Below are 21,402 nucleotides of genomic sequence, written 5' to 3' on the forward strand. Positions count from 1 at the left end.
CATTAGTAAAGGTCAGCTTCCCATTTTCACAAGGGGGGTTGAACACCAAGCTGTGTGAACACTAAGAATGGCACACAAAATAAAAACCCGACATTTTTGTAATCAATATTGTGATTTGTGATCATTCTTGTGATCAATACATGAAATAAATGTTCGTAATTGGGTCATTCCGGCAGTGCATACGACATGTCTAGAATGAAATGGGCTAGCAGGTAATGTGGACCGGAGGAGAAGGGGGGCACACACTCAGCCTTTCCCTCCCTTTCACTTCACCCCCTGATCCTTCTAGCATATCAACCTTGCCCCTTCTCTCTTGTTTCACAACTTGTTCCTTTTTGTTCTCGTCAACTCCTTTCAGTAACACCTGCACGGCACTTAAAGGTTATGCGAATGAAATGGCATATGGAGAACTTTTTGTGTTTCGGTGCTGCGTGAAGCTTATTACTTGCTCAAAGATGCTTATCACACCACAACGACTGCTACTGCCACCCTATAATTCATAGGCTAATTAATTCTCAAGCGTAGGCGACGAACCTAACGAGAGAGACATTTATTGCGAAATAAGTTTATGCGGCGCTCTTGAAGCACGCGAAGTGTTTTGACATATCTAGGTCACAGAAACAGGAAAGAAAAATACGTGTCCACGGGGACCTCCTCGTCTTTCTTTCTTCCACGAAGGAAACGCTGCAAAGGTTGTCATACAAGTGTACTTCAATACTCTACGGAATATCGCGAAAAAAGTTTTATTCGCATCGTGCGCTCGTGGCACTGCATAGCACTGCGGAGCGCCAGAAACGGGCCACGCACGGACCATCAGGCTGGGAAGACGAGCAACTTACACACTGTACACACGTCCGCAAAGCGTAATGTTTAGTATAGGTAACGCTTACGTTCCTGGGCCAATCCTCCCAACTCGCAGAGTCCAGCAAAGCGCACGATGTTGACGCGGAGAGATCGCTGATGCTTGGCCGAAACGCTTGGCTGAAACAGCTGAGAAGTCCGAAACGGAAAGCCGGAAACAAGGAAGCGACTGCTAGGTGGAGCCACCTGGTCAACCTTGCCGCTGGCGTGCTAGGCGGCGCCACGCAAGTTGCGGAGTTGCAGACACCGCTTATAAAATTAATGAAACTCGCATCGACAGGCCCATGCAAGAGTGCCGGCGGTACCGGCGGTAGTCGACCTACTGAACACACACACGAGCTAATACGTTTGATATGCGTGAACGTGTTCTCACCCGTCGTGGCGTTATGACGAACGGACTGTGGCACACTGCGTCGCTGTGAACGCCTAGAGGTAAACAAACCGCTGCGCGGTCATTATGAGTTCTACGGATGAGGAGCTTGACCTGAGCGAGATCGATGTCTTTGCCACAAGAAAGAGAAAGGCCGAGCCCAAGTCGCAAGTGCCGGCATGCGCCACCACAGGCACTCCTGGTACGACGGTTGTTCGCATGGAAGAGGTTGGTTTCGACATTTTGTAGTTTCGTACAGTACAGCGGCTGTTTAATTTCACGTCTTGCAGATCGCACAAGTCGTACTTGAGTTGCACAGGAGTGTTCATCGCTGCATTGCGTGAGTACAGACAAGCATACAGGCCCTCTTGTGCTACTTGGAACGACAAATCGAGGAGGCAGCTCATCTTCTTGACGTCGCGCTCCGAACCAAACAAGGCTGCGGGTGCCCGTTTTTTTTTCCTTTTTTTTTAACTGCAATTGCAAGTTAAACCTTTCTGCTGTTATGCACCGCCAAGTCGCAGGTCAGTGAGGTCTATTTAATACAAGTTCTTTAAGCTCGCCTACCTATTTCCCTGTTGCCTCCAAAATACCATTTTGTGCATGACCTGCCTCTTTTTCTCATGCATTCCATTTTAACTAACATTGACTTTCTCTCCACTGAACACTGACTCGCATGACGTGATCTGAATATGGGCGTTTGAACCCATGGACTAGGTCGTGGTTTTAACGATCATTATCTTTGCTTCAAAAGAACATCCAGGATTGATTTTTCTTACGGACAATTTATTTGTTTGTTTGGCACTCCATGGGATTCTCAAAACTTGCACCAAGCATTCTCCCAGAATTAGTTGAAATAGGGTACATACACCTCAAAGTCGGGCCTTGCATATTGAACCCTCGATGCTGCTTCAAGTGCCAGAAATTTGGTCACGTCTCCCACAATTGCTGTGGTAAGGTAACCTGTACGAAGTGTGGCGTCGATGACCACACAGCAAACTACTGCTGTGGCACTGTCCACTGTCAGCTAGCCTACTCTTGATGCTGTGAAAGTCTAAAAAAGAAGAGGAAATTATTACTATCAAGGTAAAAAGAAATAACATTTAGAGAAGCATGACAGTTACTCTCACTGTATCATACTTTCATTTGGCAAGAGTTCATGCGGTTGTGCAACAGGGGGCACCACCACAACAGGTGTCAGCCTGCACCATGTGAAGCGAAAGGGCTGGACTGCCATTACCCACATGGTGACAGCAGCCAAGGCTGCCCTGGCCTCCCCAAACTTTCCACTAACATTGGTAACCTCTGCTAGTTTTGGTAACAACCAGTACAGCTTCGACCCTAATGCGGTCACATTGACCTTTAGGCTGGTAAGCGCAGAGGTGTCTTCTTCGGAGGCGAGACATTCACAGAAAACTTCTTGCTCACACAAGCGCATGTCTAGTGCCTCACAAGATGCACTGGACGCTACACCCAGCCTGTCGGCTCAGCCAACGTATAAGGACCAGTGTGATCCTATTGGTCACTCCAGAAAATATAAATTCCACATTACAGGGCCTGGAAAGGGCTCTGTAAGTTAAACAACCTTTTGAACACACAGCACAAACTCATAATCAATACGGATACATAAAACACAGTGGAACACCAGAGGTCTGGTTAAGCGCTAATCAGTTAAATTTAAATGTCACCAAAACTGAGTTCATTACATTCCGTGCCACTAATAAGCCACTTCTTTCATCCCCTCCACTTTTATTTAAGTCGCAGGTATTGGAAGGAGTCTCTCAAGATAAGTTCGTTGGAGTGCAATTACATGAACATTTACGGTGGACACCACACATAGAATTCCTTGTAAGCAACATAGGTACGCTAAAAGATATTGGACCTTGTTACTCAAGCCCTTAAAGCGTCAAGTATACTACTTTTCCTTAATTCATTCTTGTTAGCACTACTGTGTTCTTATTTGGGGAGATACGTTGCCGTCTTATCTAAATAACCTGTATCTCATGCAAAAAAGAGCTGTTCGTTTCATTCGTAACTTATCATACCATGGACACGTATCCTCTTGTTTTTCATGAGAGCATATTCTTTGCATTCGTGAAATATATAGCCAGCGTCTCTCTGAGCTTATATTTACGAAATATACAAATGACCCTTACCAATTTCTTGCTACCTATACTAACAGCATTCGAAACTACAACATCAGGCATTCAATTTTCTGAAACCAAAAACTAGAACTATCTATGGCCAGTGACTGTTAAAACGGCAAATCTCTCATCTGCTAAATATTCATCCACAAGTACTAAGCTCGACAGTGCATTCTTCTTCCACATCATCTTTCAGAAAGAGGTTGAAGATGTACTTCCTTGAGCACGCTTAGTCATACAGAGAAGTGGCTTGAAGCCTTGAATGTACATAGTTATTTCATTTGCCTTATGTGTATGTATAAAAGTGTTATATATGTGACTATTCACGTGGCTATTTATGTACGGGAGTCTGTATATATGTTCCCATATGGAACACCGGTGTCTGCATTACTTTTGCTCTTTTTTATTCCACATGTGCTTTGTAATGAGATGTGTATGTTATTTTATACACTTTTGTTGCCTTGTTTTATTTGTTTATTTTTTTTGTATAAGCTTTCTTTTAGTTCTTCATAATGTTATTGTACTCTTGCATTTCTTTTTTCCAATGCGGTTGCATTGTGTGACGAATGTACCGCATGGTGCTGGAGGCATAGTCAGGTATTGGCAACAGTCGTGTATTGTCAAACAAATAAATAAATGAAATAAAAAAAACCTCTGATGATATCCGAACACTTCTATGGGAATTCAGCCCAATGTTGCTGTGTGTACAGGAGATGCACCTAAATTCTAGATGCATGAACTTCCTCTGTAAAGTGATATCGCATCATCTGCCAGTGTAGACACAGTAGCTGACAGAAGTATAGCGTGTCAGCATTTACAACTACAAACTGCCCTTGAAGCAGTGGCCATTCTATCTGGGCTCTTAAGTAAAGCGATTACCATTTGCTCTCTTTATATACCCCCACATTAGAATCTCCACAAGCAGGAATTCGAGTCTTTAATAGATTAATTATCTTGACCTTGTCTGGTGTTTGGAGATTTCAGAGCATGCAGCAGCCCATGGGACAGTTCTCACTGTCATGCACAAGACCATTTGATTGAGCAGTTTCATTTTTCTTCTAATGTTTATTGAATCTCAATGAACCAACATATTGTCTTGCAATTAGAACCTATTCATCTATAGGTCTTAGCATTGTACTATCTCCAACCCTTTAGCCTCATCTTAAATGGATGTTATTAAAAAGTTTTTATGAGAGCAACCACTTCCCGCTAGTTTTGAGCGCACCAAAATCAAATCAGTGACCTCCACGGGTACTTGATTGGAAGGTTGACTCAGTTGATTTAGAACACTTGGGAATGTTCTTTTATAAAGTGGGCTGCTAGTGCTTTTAAGCATAAATAGGGCCATCAACTACCTACAGCTTTTCTGATTAATGCTGTGTTGTAATATATTCCCGAAACAAGTGGATTGTTTAGTAAGCACTGTGTTCCATGGTAGAATGACAAGTGCCGGAAGGCGTATATTGAAGCAGAAGAAAGCATGGAGCTTTCTCCAGGATTCCCTGACAGCAGATATACAGGTTAATATTGAGCACATCAAATCCCATGCAAGGAAGCCGGCGTGAGGAGAATGGACAGCAAGCTAAGGGAGCCTTAGGAAAACTATATAGTATTGGGATTATGGGTGTCGGTTTCGCCATTGTAATTTTACTTTGGTCGTTGCGTCTGTCATCAAGTGGGCGTACGTGTGTGCTCGTATGTCTGCAATAATAAAGTTCATTTGGCAGGCAGCACTTGTGTCTGTTTTTCCCTTCCACTCTGCTTTCCGTTGATCTGGTGAAGTCAGGGTGAAGTAGCCTTTATTATGAAAATTTTGGTCTCGTATGCACGCTGCCTGCCTTGAGACTATGGTACCAACCTGTTTCTTGGCCACTCATATAAACGTTGCATCCTTACAGTGTATGAGTTTGCTTCTTACAGTGAACCTATGATGTCGCAATGCAGAAGCTGGCCATTGCAAGCCTGGAAGCCAGCAGCCTGCGTCAGAAGAATAAGCGGAGCCGAAGTGAGCAGCGTCGCATGGCTCGCATGAGGAGGCGGCTGCAGCAGGCATCGACTACCGAGGGCAGCAATAGGTGAGGCCCGGCTGTAGCTGGCAATAAATATAACCTGGAGAGGTCACTGCCATCATTCCTTGTTAATGGCAGCATTTAACCCCTCAAAGTACACATCTTCCAGAACATAGAATGTGTCGCAATAAATGAGAATTGCCTGAAAAAACCCACTGGCAACAATTTACAGATCTTCTGTTATCAAAGTAATTCATTTCCATTGGCAAAATGCACATACGTTGGAGTCATGCTGAAAAGGACTTCTTCAGTTTGGTGAAGTAATTTGCAAACTTTTCTAACCTTTGAAGCCAGGTAATGTGTGGAACATAGAATTCAGATATAATTCAATTGAACAAACCTCAATGCCTGAATTTAAAACAACACAAACTTTATGGAAAAACGATATTGCACATGTGTACCAAGAGGTAGTGCTTAATCTTATTTAGTGAGGAGGTGGTTTAAATGAAGAAATTTGTATATTAGATGTGTTCAACTTACAGGAAAGCAACCTTTCTGGAATCGTGCCTGGAAAGCAGTGCAAATACTTGGTATCGCCTGAAGGGACGCTTCAGATGCTGTGCACAGCGACAAGGAATGAGAGCAGGCTAGTTGGTATTCATAATCAGAAAGATTAAATGCTAAAACTGGACACAGTGGACAAAAAAAGCAACAAGAACAAGTGCGGCATGCACTTGTCCTTGTCGCTTTTTTGTCCACTGTGTCTTGTTTTAGTACTGAACCTTCTTGAATATGAAGTCACAAGAGATTTGCTCCGTGAACAAGATCACTCACTGTGTGGAGGTTTACGTACAATAGGTTCAGATATAACAGTTCAACTTTTCAACGAAATGAAAGAACCAATGACAAGAATTGCTAGCAACCAACGAGGAATCTTTATCACAAACAAAAATATGCCTGGTGCTTTTGTGAAGGCAGCCAAAACATTTTAATATAACTTAAGCTAGTAAGTGGTGTCATCATTTACGTAGCATTGTCAGTGCCATTGCGTTGCTGTGTCAACCCTCCCTCAGCATTTTCTCTGAGCTGATCCTCACCTTGCCACCTGAAGGTGAAACGCCCTCCTTAGGGTGCCCACGTCTGATCATGCCACACAGTCGTTTTCATTTCTGTCCTTTGTAGTTATGGTGCAGGTGGAAAGTTGTAGAAAGAAGCGTTCTCGTCTTGTGCATCCCCATTTGACTTAACCCAGCGCAAGTCGACCATGAATGCCCGCCTCATCTGAGTGCAATAAGATGGTTGAAAAAGTCGTTGGACCAGGTATTTCGCTTGAGCCAATGTCTATGAAAGTGCAAAATAAACAGCACCACGAAAGGAGAACACAGGATATGTTGTCATTTCATTTGCGCTTTCGGAAGCTACCAACTAGCCCCATCTCAGTGCTTGCTTTTCAAGTTTTTACGTGTGTCTAGCTGACTCTTGTCCACTCTCACTGAGGTGTGAGGGTAGGCTTGTCTGAAGAGAAGGGCAACTGAAGTCCAAATGGAAAGGAATGTGGGAAAGGGAGAGGAGGTCCTTTGTCCCTTCCTCCAACATGTGTCCTTCTGGGGCAGCTGTTTAAGTACATCGTGAAGTGTTGTACATACGCATAGACAAACACCTGCCAACTCACTCAGTGTTCTACCCTGAGGACTAAGATTTGGAATTGTGATCGCGGCTCTGTTATCACAATCCACCCTTTCCGTTCCCCATCCTTTTATATTTTTGTTGTTTTTCGAGGACTTTGATTTGAGTTATGCTTCTCAGCTCTTCTCCTTTCCCGTTGAAAGTGGAGGGTGGGAAGTGAGTTTTGGCATACATGAAAACATAAAGAAAGCGGCCTCTGCCCTGATGGAGAAAAGCCCCCTTCTTGGCTGCAGTGGCATTTGTTGTTCAATTTCATGATGAAAAACAGTGCATAGATACTTTAATGAAGTGTTGTTCAGTGAGTTATCATGTCGAACCTTCATCTTCTGCTAAACTTCCATCTTGTGTGGTTGCACAAAAGCACCTTAATGTTGAACTCTTGGGTGCCTGCGTTTTGCATTGTCTACCACAAAATCGGCAAATAATGATGTCAAAGTGCCAATATGTTTCACAAGTCATGTACTGAGACAATAAACTTCTCTGGCAACCAGTCACCCTCGGTATCTGAAATTGAGTACAAAATTACACTACTAGAACGTATTACAGCTACTATAAAACATAACGCTTTGTTAAAGTATCTCTAGAGTGTTCACAGTAACTACAGCAACTAGTTATGTACACGCATGACTAATGTGGCCTTCACTTTAGTGTTGACTTTTCAACTTTGAAGTAACTTTGCAGCGGAGCTAGATTTAGTGGGTGCACTGCAGTTTGGAGGATGCTTTCTGAGCAATAAATAATTGGCTTTAAAGAGTTTCCATAAGTGCCACAAACGATTTCTAAAATTTTGCTCTTTTGTTAAAGTGTACATTTCAAAGACGTTACAAGCTGCTTGGTTGCAGTGAACCAAACAGAACTGCAGCCTCACTACTTGTTCTCAGCAACTGCTCAGACACTGTCAATGCATGCTGGCATAACCATATTGCTGCATATATGGGCCGGATGAAGGCTGTGATTGGGAATCAGCATGGACATTCCGTTCAACGATGAAGACGTTGTGTTTCAGTATTGATAAAGCATCTTTATTCATGCTGCTTTTGAATGTTTTTGTCTCTCTCATACCATGCAGTTGTGACTTTTATTGGAAATTACAGTGTTCTGTCTTTTTGGCTTTTTAAAAAATGATGCCATTATTTCTTTCTGTCACTCTGCACAGTGAGGATCAGCAGAAGTGGCAGCAGGTGCGCCCCTTCCTCACCGTAAACGACCACCTTGAGGGTCCAGTACCTCATGGGAGCTGCGGGCCCAAGGTAATTTGCATAATAACCAGCAACTCTTATGTGTTCATTTAGCTTTTGTTCCCTGACGCTCCTTATGAAAATTGTGTGCTGTGTGCAAAACGAGTTAATTGTGGTCGCTACCAGAGTTTGTCAGCCATTGGCTAGAATAGTGAGTAAGACTAAGGCAGATTCTTGGAAGGGAAAATCTTCGTCTGCTTTGCAGTAAGGCAAAATTTTCGCGGTTGATGAAACATTTACCTCATAGTATTTGTGTAAATTGCGTATTTTCGTGGTAGACAATTTGACTCCTAATTCGTGGATTAAACTTGGGGTGAACACAGCTTGAAATCCATTGCTTAACCGCCTGAGCAGGTGACACTAGTCTACAACCTCAAGCATGAGGACCAAACTGAAGCAGATCAGCTCCGCTCTACTGTTGAGGAAATTCCTTTCTTAGAAAATATACTTTAGCAGAAAGGACTGATGGGCTAGTTTGCTTTCCATGGACACTCAAAGAGCGCTAAAAAAGAATGACGAGCACAAAAAGGGGGGAGCAGACAATGGATTGGCGCTACTAACAACTGTTTGAGTCACACTCACTGAGTTTAAATACACATAGAAGATCTTCATTATTCTGTGCTTCAAGACAAGCTTCTAGAGGCAGTTAAGTCCCACATTGAAAAGAACGATGAGTGTGATTTCCAAAATTACGCAGCGGTTTCCACTGACAATTTCATAACTTTGCTCGAATTTTATCGCAGCGTCACACTTATTGTTTTTGACGAGCAACCTTACTTGCAATGACAAAATGTGTGTATTGGAGCATGCGTAGCTCCTGTTTTATGCTATATTTTTTTGTGGGGTATTGATTTTTTTCCTTGCATGCTGCTTTTAATGGGATGTCGGTTTTAAAAGTTTTGAGATATGTAGATGATTTTTTGGCACTTTTAACCAGGCACAGTGATTTTTCTTCGCCTAACATTATGTCAGACATTTTGGATGTTTTTAGTCATGTTGGACGAGGGCTTGTTTTTACGCACGAGATCCCTAACTCTAATGAGTTGCAATTCCATGCACCTCATGTATGCTGGGCGTATTCTCCCTGTGCCAAAAAGAAAGTTGTTGCCTTTTGGCTCGGCCCTCTTTAAGCTCATAAAAAGGGAAATTTCTGTGCAGTGCCTGAAATCTGCTCTCAGAAAGTCGTGCCCGCATCGCGTGCAGGAAAGCCTTGATTGGCAAGTGACCTGCCTTTTGGCGGCAGGCTACCCTTCAGAGGTCATTGTAGCAGTCGCCGAGTCGCTCTTGCAAAGACTCAAATATGGAGCAGAGAGGGTGGGGCCGCAGGCTTGGGATTTGAATAGGAGGCCAGTGGGTCATGCCATACGTGCACACCTTGTCACACGGTTTCAAGAAGGTGGCAAGCAGGCATGAAGCGCCTCTGGTTTTTTCTCTGCCCCTAATAAGCTGCAAAAACATTGTCCTTGAATCTGCGTTGGAAGCAAATGAAGATGCAGCACCAGGCATGCAAACCCTTTCGTTAAATGCTCTGTTGGAGTTGTTTACTCCATTCCCATGTCGTGTGAGAAATTGTACATTGGCCATACCGAAAGATGAATCAATGATTGGCTTAGGGAGCATGCACTAAATGCAGAAAAGAGGACAATTAGGTGCATTTAGTTGTGCACATCTCTGCATGTGGGTGTGAGCAAATTTTCCGTGACACCGAGATACTAGGCAAAAGCCAGAGCTGTTCATCTTGGCTTGCTTTGGCCGCATTATTTTTCAGAAAGAATGATGGTGTGTGTATAAGCGAGGCTGCAATATCCTTGCATGCTTCTGAATATCAATTTCTGCAGGGCTTCTTTTGGCTTGTGCAGCTGTCAGTTGCACCTTATACACTGCTGGTGTCATTGCGTATTCACATTTTTATCATATTTTATTAGTTTTTTTCCAATGCGATGTTGCACATGTGCAACAGCATGACAACGTGACTCAGTGAGTGGGACTCAAATAAACAGTCGTTAGTAGCACCAGCAAGGTCGATAGAAACAGGTCGCGAAGCTTCGGGTGAAAAGCGGTTCAGAACCTTTTGCCAACGACACCAGCGAGGGGAGTTATGCGTGCTGCGATTGAAGCGCAACTATGTTTGGAGGGAACAAACACTAATAGCGAAAAACCACGTTTTATTCAAGGCTGAAGCAATCTTTATGTTTTACAAATGACATTTATTTCCTGAACAATATTATGTAGGTACAATGTGCCAAGAATATATGGCAGTGTTTAATTGTTATGAAAAACCTTTTTCTTTGCGCCCCCTGAAGAGAGGCACATGTCAGTGTTATTCAGTGTAGCCTTTGCAGTGTGTGGAAAGGCGCGCTGGTAAAGTTCGTCTGCGATGACACGCCCCCTCACATGTTCTGGTGTTTCGCACTTGCGTGCGTTCTCTGAAATATTGCCATGAGAACTTGAATTTTGTTGTGCGCGGAGTTGCGAGGTGCGATTCATCGTTGGTGAACGTGTTGATTACGGTGCTCAACAGGCAAAGGGACGACGCGGCTTACATTTTACGCCGAACGCTTTTCTCTGTGCCCGCGGAAACGATGCGGTGTGGAAGGATGCAGTAGCAACACGCGTATGCCTGGTGACTAGGCTTGTGCGAATATTCGGGCACTTCGAATATTCGAACGACTATTACAGTATTCGAATTCACTTCGAAACAAATTTAAATTCTAGGAAATTTCGAAGTATTCGATATGAACGAATAGACATATATAAACCGCATGTAACCGCTTGTAAAGGTGGTTTTACTGCAGTGAAGGTGTGCTATAACATGAATACACCTTTCCAGGAGAAATCTGCACTGTCGCGAAGCCCCACTTCCAAGTTTAAATGAACATACACTAAAACCTCGTTAATTCAAAGTCACTAGGACTGTGAAAAATCTAATTAAGCGGGTTTTCGAATTAACCGAACATACAAAAAGCAGGATGCAAGGAACTTTGAATTACTGGAAGTAATGAGAGCTGGTCGTTTGCTGTTCCTGCTAGTTTGTGGCTACAAGGGTTATGTCTTCCAACAATACCTAGTCCCAATTTTGCCGCTAAACCGGGGGAACGGCGGGCCTCGCTGCTGCCAGCACAAGAAAAAGAAAGAAAGAGGAAAAAAAAATTTCGCCATTTTCCGCTAAAGGGGACCATGAGGCGATGCGAAGCCGGAGCACTTGCACGATCGCGTTCCGTTGGCGTTCGTTGGGCATGCTACCGACCTCGCGTCGTGGAACGCGAAGAGGAACGCTACGCGCGTCGTGTCTTCCCTCTAGCCTGGCCGTTAATTCTCACAGGGCGAGCGGGGAACGCGGTCGACAGGCGCGCGAGGGGGGGGGCAGCATAGGAGAGGAGAGAGAGGGGGAGGGGATGCGCTGGCGCTCATCTCGGCGTTGCGCAGGAGGGAATTTCGGTACGTCGAGCCCGCGTTTCAGAGGAGCGGAGAAGGGGAGGGGGGAAGTGGAGAGGGGAAAAGGGGATAGGTATAGTGGAGAGGACGTGTGTGGGGAGTGTTTGCGCATGCGCAGTAAGGGTGGTCACGCCGCACACCACCACCACCACCACCACCACCGGTTTGAACTCTGCTATAAAATGCTTCGCATCTAAAACGGTCTCGTGGCCAACTGAAATGTGCGCCTGCGGAAAAGACGTGCTTCGCTGCAACACAGTGGTGACACGCGGGCAGCATGTCACCTGCTCCTTGCAGCGTCAGCGCATCATGATGCGACCATCCGCCCATTCTTTCTGGTAAAAAAAGTCACAGTTTCGCCGCAAGGGCGAAGCAATGAATGCGATAGCAAGGAACTAATAGTCTCAGTTGGAACAGCGCTTCTGTTGCAAAGGCGGCCGAAGCAGCGAAGGAAACTAGCGTGCTTCAAGTGTCGATCTGTGACACTTGATAGTTCGCGCTCATCTTCTGTTTGTTCGTTTGGCGGCGTCCTGAGCTCGAGTGACTTCGTACGCGCCGTAACATGAGCGCGGACATCACGGTGAAAGCGTGAAACATTCCTCGACCCCCGCACACGAGGTGACCGCGCGAGCAGAACCAGCGGAAGGGCAAGCTTCTCCCATGCGCAAATATAAGAAGAAGCGAGCAGAGCTCGCCGACTACTTTTAAATGCCCCGTCGGGATCCTAGCGCCACCTCGCTGGTAATGAAGAAACGATTATTATCGCTGCTGTCTCGAGTCCGTCAGCGCTAAAATGGTGTGTAATATAAGGCTCGCCGTTAGCGTCGTGGAGGATCTGTGTTTCGTGGCGTAGTTGGAGCGCCGCTCGCTGCGGATCAGCAAGAGTATCCCGGTCGATTCCGCGCTCTCGGAAGCATTTTTTGAGTTATTTTTCTTTGGGGCCTTTATATATATACATACTTATACATATACGGTGCATGACGGCGGCGACGGCGACGGCGACGGCAAAATCCAGCCGAGACTGTCCATAATTGCTATCGCAATAATAAAGAATTTAATAATGACCAGTGTGATGGATTGCGATGTGTTCTGGTGGAAAAGATGCTCATTGAAGCTTTCGAACTGAGTTTTCGAAGTAGGCGTTGCAGGCAAGTACTCCGCCAGAAGTGCAAATGCGCAAATTGCCGGAACAACCGCCATTCGGAGGTTCGCATACATCGCGAATTCTGTCAGATCACCCTTTATTAATTTCTGTATGTTCCCAGAAAGAATGGGTAAATCATGACGCGCTGACGTTGATAGAAGCATGAGTCATGCTGCCCGCGTGTCACTGCTGTCTTGCAGTGAAGCACGTCTTTTCCGCAGGCGCACATTTCAGCTGATCACGAGACCACATTTTGTTCAGTTTTTACAGCGAAAGCTGTTATGAGATCATTTCAGCGGCCGTTTTTGGCGCCGTAGTTGTCCGCCGCCGGAGTCCGTAACCACTATAGCTCGAAATAAAAAAAACGAAATAAGAAAATATTCCAGGATGGAACAAGGTTCGAACCTGGGCTCTCTACGTGGGAGCCCAGTATTCAACCTCTGAGACATGCCGGTGCTTGAAGCTGCTTTGCAAAAAGGTCCTATACAGGCTTCATGTCGGGAAGGAACCATATTAACATATGCAATATAGCGTGGTAGAAGAGCAAAATAATCACCAAGCGGTCGCACAACGCGAATTCTGTAACCAGGCATCACACAATGCGAATTGCGCAACGAGTAGGTTGTTGAATGCTTCCAACCCATTACAAAGGGCTCCGCCATAATTCTTCATCGCCATCAGGCACAGCATCAACAAAGTGCGCATAATGCCTTACATGCGTTTAGCAGGTACCACGGCTCTCCGTAGAATGACGAAAAATGGCATAGCGCCTGCTTCCCTACTTTTCAAAAAGTACAGTGATTTATAGCGTAGTGGGTGCCTCGCAAGTGCACTGGTATTGGTTGCCGAGGAGGCCCATAAGCGCATGATCCATTTCTTTGGGGTCTCAGTAAAGTTCTTCGCTCCCCCGTCTCTCTCCCACGACAACGTATGTTATACAGCATGACGGGAGAGGGAAATAGCGACCGGGCATCACCCAATGCAAATTACATAACTGGTGGCCCGTGTAAAGCTTCCAACCCATTACAAAGGGCTGAGCCATAATTCTTCATCGTCATCAGTTGTGTCAACAAAGTGCACATAATGCCTTACAGTGGTGTAGCTGGTGTCTCACTTCCCCGCAGAATGATGAATAATGGCTTAGTAGGTGCTTCCCAACTTCACAAAAATTGTTATTTATGGCGTAGTGGGTACCTTGCTAGTGTACTTGTATTAGTAGCCCCAAGAGAGCTTACAACGGACTCTAGAAATGCCGCTCTTCCAGCTTTTGCTGTGACTGTGCTGCGGTTTCAGCGCAGGCATGGTGTTTTTTCTTGTGCTGGCAGCAGCGAGGCTGGGATGCTTCACTTGTCACTCATTAGTACCGCCACATTGCATTGCCTTGTGGCTTCTAAGGGCCATCGTTTCTGCGGATTTGCGGTTAAATCGGGATCGGGGAATTGGCACATGGCACCCAAAGTTTTCGAATTAACCTCGCTGGTACTCACCACCACTTCAAATTATCCACTCAAATTTACATTGCAAAATACGGGGCCAAAAAAATCCTTCTAATTATGCGGGATTTAGAAATAACAGAGTTCAAATTAACCCTTTAATGCCTGAATTATGAAAGCGCCGAAGGAAAAAAATTGTTTTTCATTTTTCAGCTTTAAATAGCACCCTTAACTTAAATCAGCAGTTGTGTTATCCAAAATGCAACGTTAATGCATACTTTTAGGTATGTCGCGAATTCGCGACAACTGGCACTTAAGCCAATAGTAGCTCAATATGTTCAATGCAACGCAAGTACGGCATCGCCGCATCAATGAAGCGGATCTCTTCAGGGCGACGTAACTTGGCGTCGTCATTTTTGGTAAATGCAAGTTTGACATTATTTCCTCCTACCAATCACGTGACATCGTGTCGGCCACCCTGTGTGCCCTAGACTCCGCCGCCTGGTATAGCCGACTTCTTGGGAGCCGACAGAATGACATGAGTGTGACGGCACCGAGAAATAGATCTAGCTCACTACGAGACAGAGCCAGTCCTTTGTTCGGATTTTTCTGCGTCGCAAACAGATTGCTCTGCTGAATGATGTGTGATGTGAAGGTGTCATAAAAATTCCTTGAAATATTCAATATAGGAGCTCGGACAGTGTCACATTGAGGATGACCTGTTTTCTAGTGTGGCACTTCCCGCTGTTCTTGACAGTCTTTTTTTTTCAACCGCACTGCATGTTTTGAAGAGGCACTAGCTTGGCTGGTCTACCACATCTTCGTCTTCATCCTCACTGCTCGACGAAGACACTCGTGCTTGTGCATGAGGATCGACATCGTCGTCTTCGCTGTCATTGAGACAAATGTCGTCACTTTTATCTTCAGGTGGCAAGCGCCTGCGAGCTTTTTTCGCCATAAAATGAGCGGAAGCCCATCATGAACGTGTCATACCAGCAGTCATCACTGACTGACTCAAATGCCGGATGTCGCGAATTCGCGACATACCACAGAAGCGAGGATTGCGCAGGAAAATAACGTACTTCAAAACAACGTAACATGTCGTGTGCAATCTCTTGTAGGCGTGCATATCGCAAAAATTTTATAGGAGATGGAACTTACGTTCTCGCGCAGAAAACAACGAAGAAGTGAGAGCTGTTGCACGTGCTCCGCGCTCTCCGGCAACTGATACACAACACTGGGTTCCAGCTTGCAATACCTTACATGCAATGGCGCTAGATGTCTCGTGCTGAAAGCTACGTTCGCCGCAAATACGTGACGGCCGCCGGTGAAGGCATCAACGCGTTTCGTCTGTTAATTAATCGGCGTTTTTCGGTATGTCGCGAATTCGCGACAACCGGCAGTAAAGGGTTAATGAGGTTTTACTGCATTACCCTCACATCGATTCATCATTTTTTAAGCTTAAAAGCTTGTTATACCGGCTTATATACTCTAAGTATAGTAAATTTTAAAACCTAACATATTTTACAGGTTATCACTTGCATTCTACCGAAAGCCAAATCCTGCTATTACTCAAAGTTGCATCCACTTCCCTTCGAACCAAAAAGAATGACATATGCATATGCCTTGTTTCAACTTTAAAAATATTGCGCTGGTTAGTTGGGTCATGACAAATATGCTCATTTTTCTTTATAATATGTGATATAAAACTATTCGAATTCGCTTCGAAATTCGCTTCGACCAAATCACTATTCACTTCGAATTCGCTTCGGACCTAAAATTTACTATTCGCACAAGCCTACTGGCAACCCATCTCTTCTAGAAAAGACACCGGGGCAACGGTTCGGTGTAGTGTGCTTGCTGGATTTTCGTGGATCAGTATTCCTGCTGCCCCGTTTCCTTCGTGAACATGCAGTGCCTGCTATATTTCCTGTTATCGATGAGCAGATCGCTAAGTTATCTGTCGCACTACAATTACACGTAGGGTAATTTATCAGAACATAAGGCAAAACATAGTGCACGTAGTGTATGCACTTTTTGTACTTATTGCAATACTTGTTTCTCATTGTGTAGGGTGCGAAAAAATTGCGTTATTGTGACCATTGAATAATACGGAAATGTCATCATTTTCGCATGACGAGGCATCATTTCTTCTCGTTGGGACTGAAGCACACAAGCAATGCGCTCTTAAGGACCCTGCGCACGTGCGAAACAAATAGTACCGCTGTAAACATGAGAGGTACGCTGCTGCCTACTTTAGTCACGCTGTGGAAGATGACGCAGAATAAAAGCTCCAAGAATAAGGTTTCGTGGTAAAACCAAGGCGATTTAAAAGGCGGTACACTTAAACACCGCTGTTTAGTCATGAGTCAATGTTATTTTAGCTAGCATCAAGCGCACTCGTCAAGGACTTGCCGGCTCGCCTTAGCGCGTGTCCTTAGTGATCAGGGTCTTAAGAAAACTATTTTGAGGTCAAATTTCACGCTAGTGCCAGCAAGATGACGTCATATTTTTACCGGATATTGTGTCACATCCGCTTTATTTTTTTGTTCTGCCGGAAGTGTTCCCTCCTCACACAGATGGCGCTAAGCCCCTTGAGCAGCTGATGAGCAGCCATTTTCTGAACGTATGGGCTTCTATGGAAGCTTGGCTACCAGTCACGTTTACCTTGGCGCCAGTCCAATGTCTGCTCCCCCTTGTTGTGCTTGCATGTTTTTTAGCACTATAATCGTTTAGCCTTTTTGCTTCGAAGAGCTGTATAAATGTAGGCACACTTAAGGGACAGTTTCACGCCTGCAGGTGTACCAAAAACATGAGTTCCTCAGGGTAACTGAGAATAGCTGCAGTCGTACGTGACAGGCTTGGCATTTCCGTGGCCCTGTAATTCTCAGTGGTTATAATTGTGCTGGAACTCGATTTAACTGCACCCCATACCACCCTTGCAAAACAGAAAAGCAGGGTTGTATTCACCCATGGGAGGCTTTCAAAGACAAAACTGTAGGCCCTCTTTAGAGCTCATTCCTTTGTGGTACAAGAGGCCTGTGCCCACTTTCAGACGGAGCTTGAATCGCTGGTCGAGACAGCCATTGCCGATGGCGACTTTGACAAGGCAGAGATGCTGAGTGACCACTTGGCCAACCGGCAGGTGAGATATGAAGGCGCACCTTTTCAAACATGTTGTTTATTGTTGCACGAATGAGCTCCCTCGGTGTCCTAGAAAATGGGTCACCTTCTTTGGAGTAGGCGTAAGCATATGACATTTTCTTTTTGATGTTATGTCATGATTGTTCTTGTCTTTTTTATATTTTTAAGTGAAGAGGCAGGAAGTGGAGACAGACAGAAAAAAATGGCACATGCACGCACAAACTTAAAACATGCCAACAGTTTGTTGATTGATTGATTGACCGTAATAACATGCGCACTTCAACTGTCATTTTTGGATTGTGTACCACATTATGGGTTTGATCTTATGCAAGCAGCAAGGGTTTCAGTGTCACTATACTTTCTATTGGTGTCTGGCATCAACACAAAGGCCCGCTGCTGAAGCGAAACCTAATTGCAATTGGAGCTATGCACATTTTTATGCTGTGGTGTCACAACAGAAAAATGTGAAAGTAACTGTCAATCACCTCCTGCATCGCATAGAATTAAGATGTTTGCAGTAGTTGCGTGCATATAGTATATATACCAGCAGGCTCACATGTATGTGTGGCAGTCTTTCCATGTGCCCATGCATCTCTGTACACTCACACATAGTAGCATGCACCAGCTACTGAACAGAGTCGGTAATAATGACTTTTGAAATGACTGACAGCCTGCGTGGTCTAATCAACTTATATTGCGTTTAGACTATCACCACAGGGGGCCACACCCAAGGTTTTTGACAAGCCATGGCGGCAAAATAGGCACAATAGCTTTGCTTAACCCGTAATACCACAGTGCATTGGACCTGCAGTTCTTTCGAATTTACGCGTGACGCACCGACACTGTGAAGAAGACTTTGCCAGCGTGGCATCAAACTGTGGTTTCCAGATCCAGGGTTGAACGAAATGAATTTTTTTTCGTTATTGAAATTAGTTTTCTCTACTTCCATGTTATTCGAGTGTTCTTGTGACACGTAATAAAAAGTTCTACAGTATGTTACACTATCTTAACAGCAGGCAAACGCCTGCTTCACACAGTTGGTAATGCATTAGTTAAAGTCCATGTAGAATTTCCTTTGGCAGTTGTCTAGGTCATGCGTAACCACAGAGTTTTATTGTACATTGACTCCTTCCCTAGAACGTTGTTTTCGATGGCATGAGCATGGCGCATTTCATCTGCGCAGCGTTTGTAAGCACCTCGAACGGCCCCGTGCCATGCGCTGTGGGTATTGGGCTTGCTGCATCCCGTCCGTAGTCAAAGCAAGGACGACGGAAGCTTCAAATCACAACAAACAACAACGATTTGTTCAAAACTATGGCTCATACGGAAAAATCGGCCCAGGGACACGAAACAGAGAGACGGAGTCCATGAGCTAGGCAACAGCAATCTGCCAGCGCGGGTGGCAGCGTCTATCCTTCGCGACAGCCAAAGGAACCTCTCCTTATGACAGCGTGCAGGCTGCCCCTTTTAAAGGAGTACTGACACGAATTTTAAAAATTTTCCGATTGTTGCTCTAAATAAAAATACTGGTGTCGAGAAACCTAAAACGAGTATTGTGGTGCCTGGGAATGCATCGTATATATTTTAATTACCGCTACATTAAAAAGACACTTTCAGTTTCGACATCGAGGGGGCGGCTTCTCAGTGACGTTTCATGTCAGTGTGACGTCACGGGGATACAGAAACTCGCGACGTGCTAGAGGCAAATCCGTCATCTGCTCGTGGTGAACATAAACAACGACGAGTGAACTGTTGTCCAGTGACCCTGACAGTGATTACTGCGATTTAGGCGGCATGCAGGACGCAGAACTCGCAAACTCGGGGGAACTGTCTTGCCTCGTCGGGATAATGTCCATTGCAGCGGGGCTGGCTTGCAGACGCTCAGCGGCGAAAACTTCAAAGTCAAATTAAAATATTTTATACGTGTTCTCCGACACCGATGTGTGGACAGCGTTGACACTGCATACAAAGGAAATGAAAAATGTCCCTTTTGCGATGTCTCAAAATCGTGTCAGTACTCCTTTAAGCCACGCAGGTTGGCCACGCACACCACCACTGTGCAGCACGCGGCGCTATTACGCGGACTTCACACAGCGCATCCACGACCTCAGAAGCGCATGTTTGGCATCAAAGTCTGGCTAAATTTGAATTTTCCTGATGTCTACACTCTTCCACGTTGACTTTGCATCTTGTCCAGCAGAGGGCTTTTATTCCACTGCCACGAAATTCTACAAATCCTTCATAGAAAGTGTGCTCTTTCTAGATTTGTTTTGCATCGTGGGTATGACGCCTGAGTGCCATGCCAAGTAGTTGCGACACTCATGTTCGGTGCGTGTGGGCCTGGGTTGGACTCCCGCGACGGAGTGAAAGTGTATTTTGCTTTAATTAGTTGTTCATCTTGATGTCATTATAGTGATGTAGGTCACATTGAGGTCATTAGTGACGTAAGTCACGTCGGTTTTTGTACCACTTCATTCACCTGCCGTGTTTCCCCAATGGGGCCGCGCAACGACACACTTAAGGGTTTCGCCTTAAAGGGGCCCGACAACACTTTTCCAAGTAACGGTCAACTGGCTTCAATAAAAGAGCTTATTGCCTCACGAATCGAGTGCCGCCAAAAGTTTTAGAATGCGTTAAGTACGAGCGGAGTCGCAGGGATTTGTCGCGCACTTCAAGCGCTTTCTCTCTCCTCTCGTACCAGCGAGCGCACTGAAAGCTACGCAGGGAGGGGAATGACGAGGGGGCAAGAGGGTGCTTCCATTCGTCAGCGCGCCTGATGACCTTGAGCACTTGTCTTTTTTTTTTTTTATGCACGATTTACTTTTAATGTGAGCGCTAGGGTGTCTTGATGCCAGTGCCGCCGCAGACACATTAAGTCACCTTAGCGAGTGCGGGCACGTGGCGGCCACGGCAACTATGCAGCTCATGGTGCTCAAATGAGCCAATGGCCGTGAACTTTGGGCTTATGGCGCGGTCATTTGGGTTTATGGCATCATTTGTAGAGAAGAGAGAATGATTTCAACTGACTTTGAGCATTAATTGTTGATTCCAAGCTGCTTGCCACGCTATAATGTTTGGCTCGCGTGTTCTCAGGAGCTTCGACTACCGATCGGCAGCGTTGCCTGACCATGCTTAAAAAGTGTTGCAGGCCGGGGCCTCTTTAAATAAAACACGCGCCACACACGTATCATTACACGGGACGCTGCCGTAGAGGTTGCTGCATGCGGCGCCGTACCCTACTCAGGTTCTCAGAATACACTTCTCGTGGTCCTTGAAAAGGGGTAACCATGCGGTTGCGCTGATGCTGGTCCCTGAGGTACACCTCCTGCGGTCCTAGCACCCATAATTGTTGTGGTGGCAGGTCAGCATCTTGCTTGCTTGCTTGCTTGTACCTCTGTACTGGCTCTTACCCACTACGGGTCCCGGATTGGCCAAGAAGCCGGCGGTTATTGTAAATGAAAAATAAGGCCTATGCAGGGTAAAAAAAACGTGATTTTTTTTTAAATATGGAAATTTTTGATACACAGTAAAACTTAAAAAGAAAAAAGGGAAAGAAATTAATAGGATTTCTCGAATTATTTAAAATTATTCATAATACATGATTCTTAAGTAGGTTAAATTAATGTTGTTTAATAATGAAATGCTGAATTTAAGCTTGGTTTGGGAAGAGAGCTGATCAATGACCTAGCAAGGTAATCTCCTTGTATCTCCCAAGAATTCGCTGAGGGCCCCGCAGACGTTCCTGTTGCTAAATTCCGATGTAGCAGCCCCAAAGGACAGAATATTCAGAGTACTAAGTGGGATTCGTAATTTTTTTAACAAAATTTCAAAACACCTTTTCCTTTGATTTTTTGAAATGGCGACATCTTAGTAGGAACACTGTCTTCGTCGTCATCCTCTTCAAGGGCCGGCTCATGTGCCACTCAAGGAGGTTGTAA

The 21,402-nt window shown here is 45.1% G+C and overlaps 2 protein-coding genes across 2 annotated transcripts in view; one reads left to right on the top strand and one right to left on the bottom strand.

Moving 5' to 3' along the window:
• The window catches only part of LOC119378104 (protein quick-to-court), a 35,178-nt gene extending 34,171 nt beyond the window's left edge, over positions 1 to 1,007 (bottom strand). Inside the window, exon 1 of the mRNA XM_049411704.1 lies at positions 891 to 1,007. The gene's annotated coding sequence lies outside the window, so the exon portion shown is untranslated. The remainder of the gene's footprint in view (positions 1 to 890) is intronic.
• A 154-nt stretch (positions 1,008 to 1,161) lies between these two features.
• The window catches only part of LOC119378105 (protein FAM204A-like), a 40,746-nt gene continuing 20,505 nt past the window's right edge, over positions 1,162 to 21,402 (top strand). Inside the window, exons 1-4 of the mRNA XM_037647350.2 lie at positions 1,162 to 1,459; positions 5,320 to 5,450; positions 8,227 to 8,320; positions 17,376 to 17,465. Of these exons, the coding sequence (XP_037503278.1) occupies positions 1,319 to 1,459; positions 5,320 to 5,450; positions 8,227 to 8,320; positions 17,376 to 17,465 (456 nt within the window). The 5' untranslated portion in view covers positions 1,162 to 1,318. The remainder of the gene's footprint in view (positions 1,460 to 5,319; positions 5,451 to 8,226; positions 8,321 to 17,375; positions 17,466 to 21,402) is intronic.

Source organism: Rhipicephalus sanguineus, unplaced genomic scaffold (assembly GCF_013339695.2).
Source record: "Rhipicephalus sanguineus isolate Rsan-2018 unplaced genomic scaffold, BIME_Rsan_1.4 Seq691, whole genome shotgun sequence".
Lineage (NCBI taxonomy): Eukaryota > Metazoa > Arthropoda > Arachnida > Ixodida > Ixodidae > Rhipicephalus > Rhipicephalus sanguineus.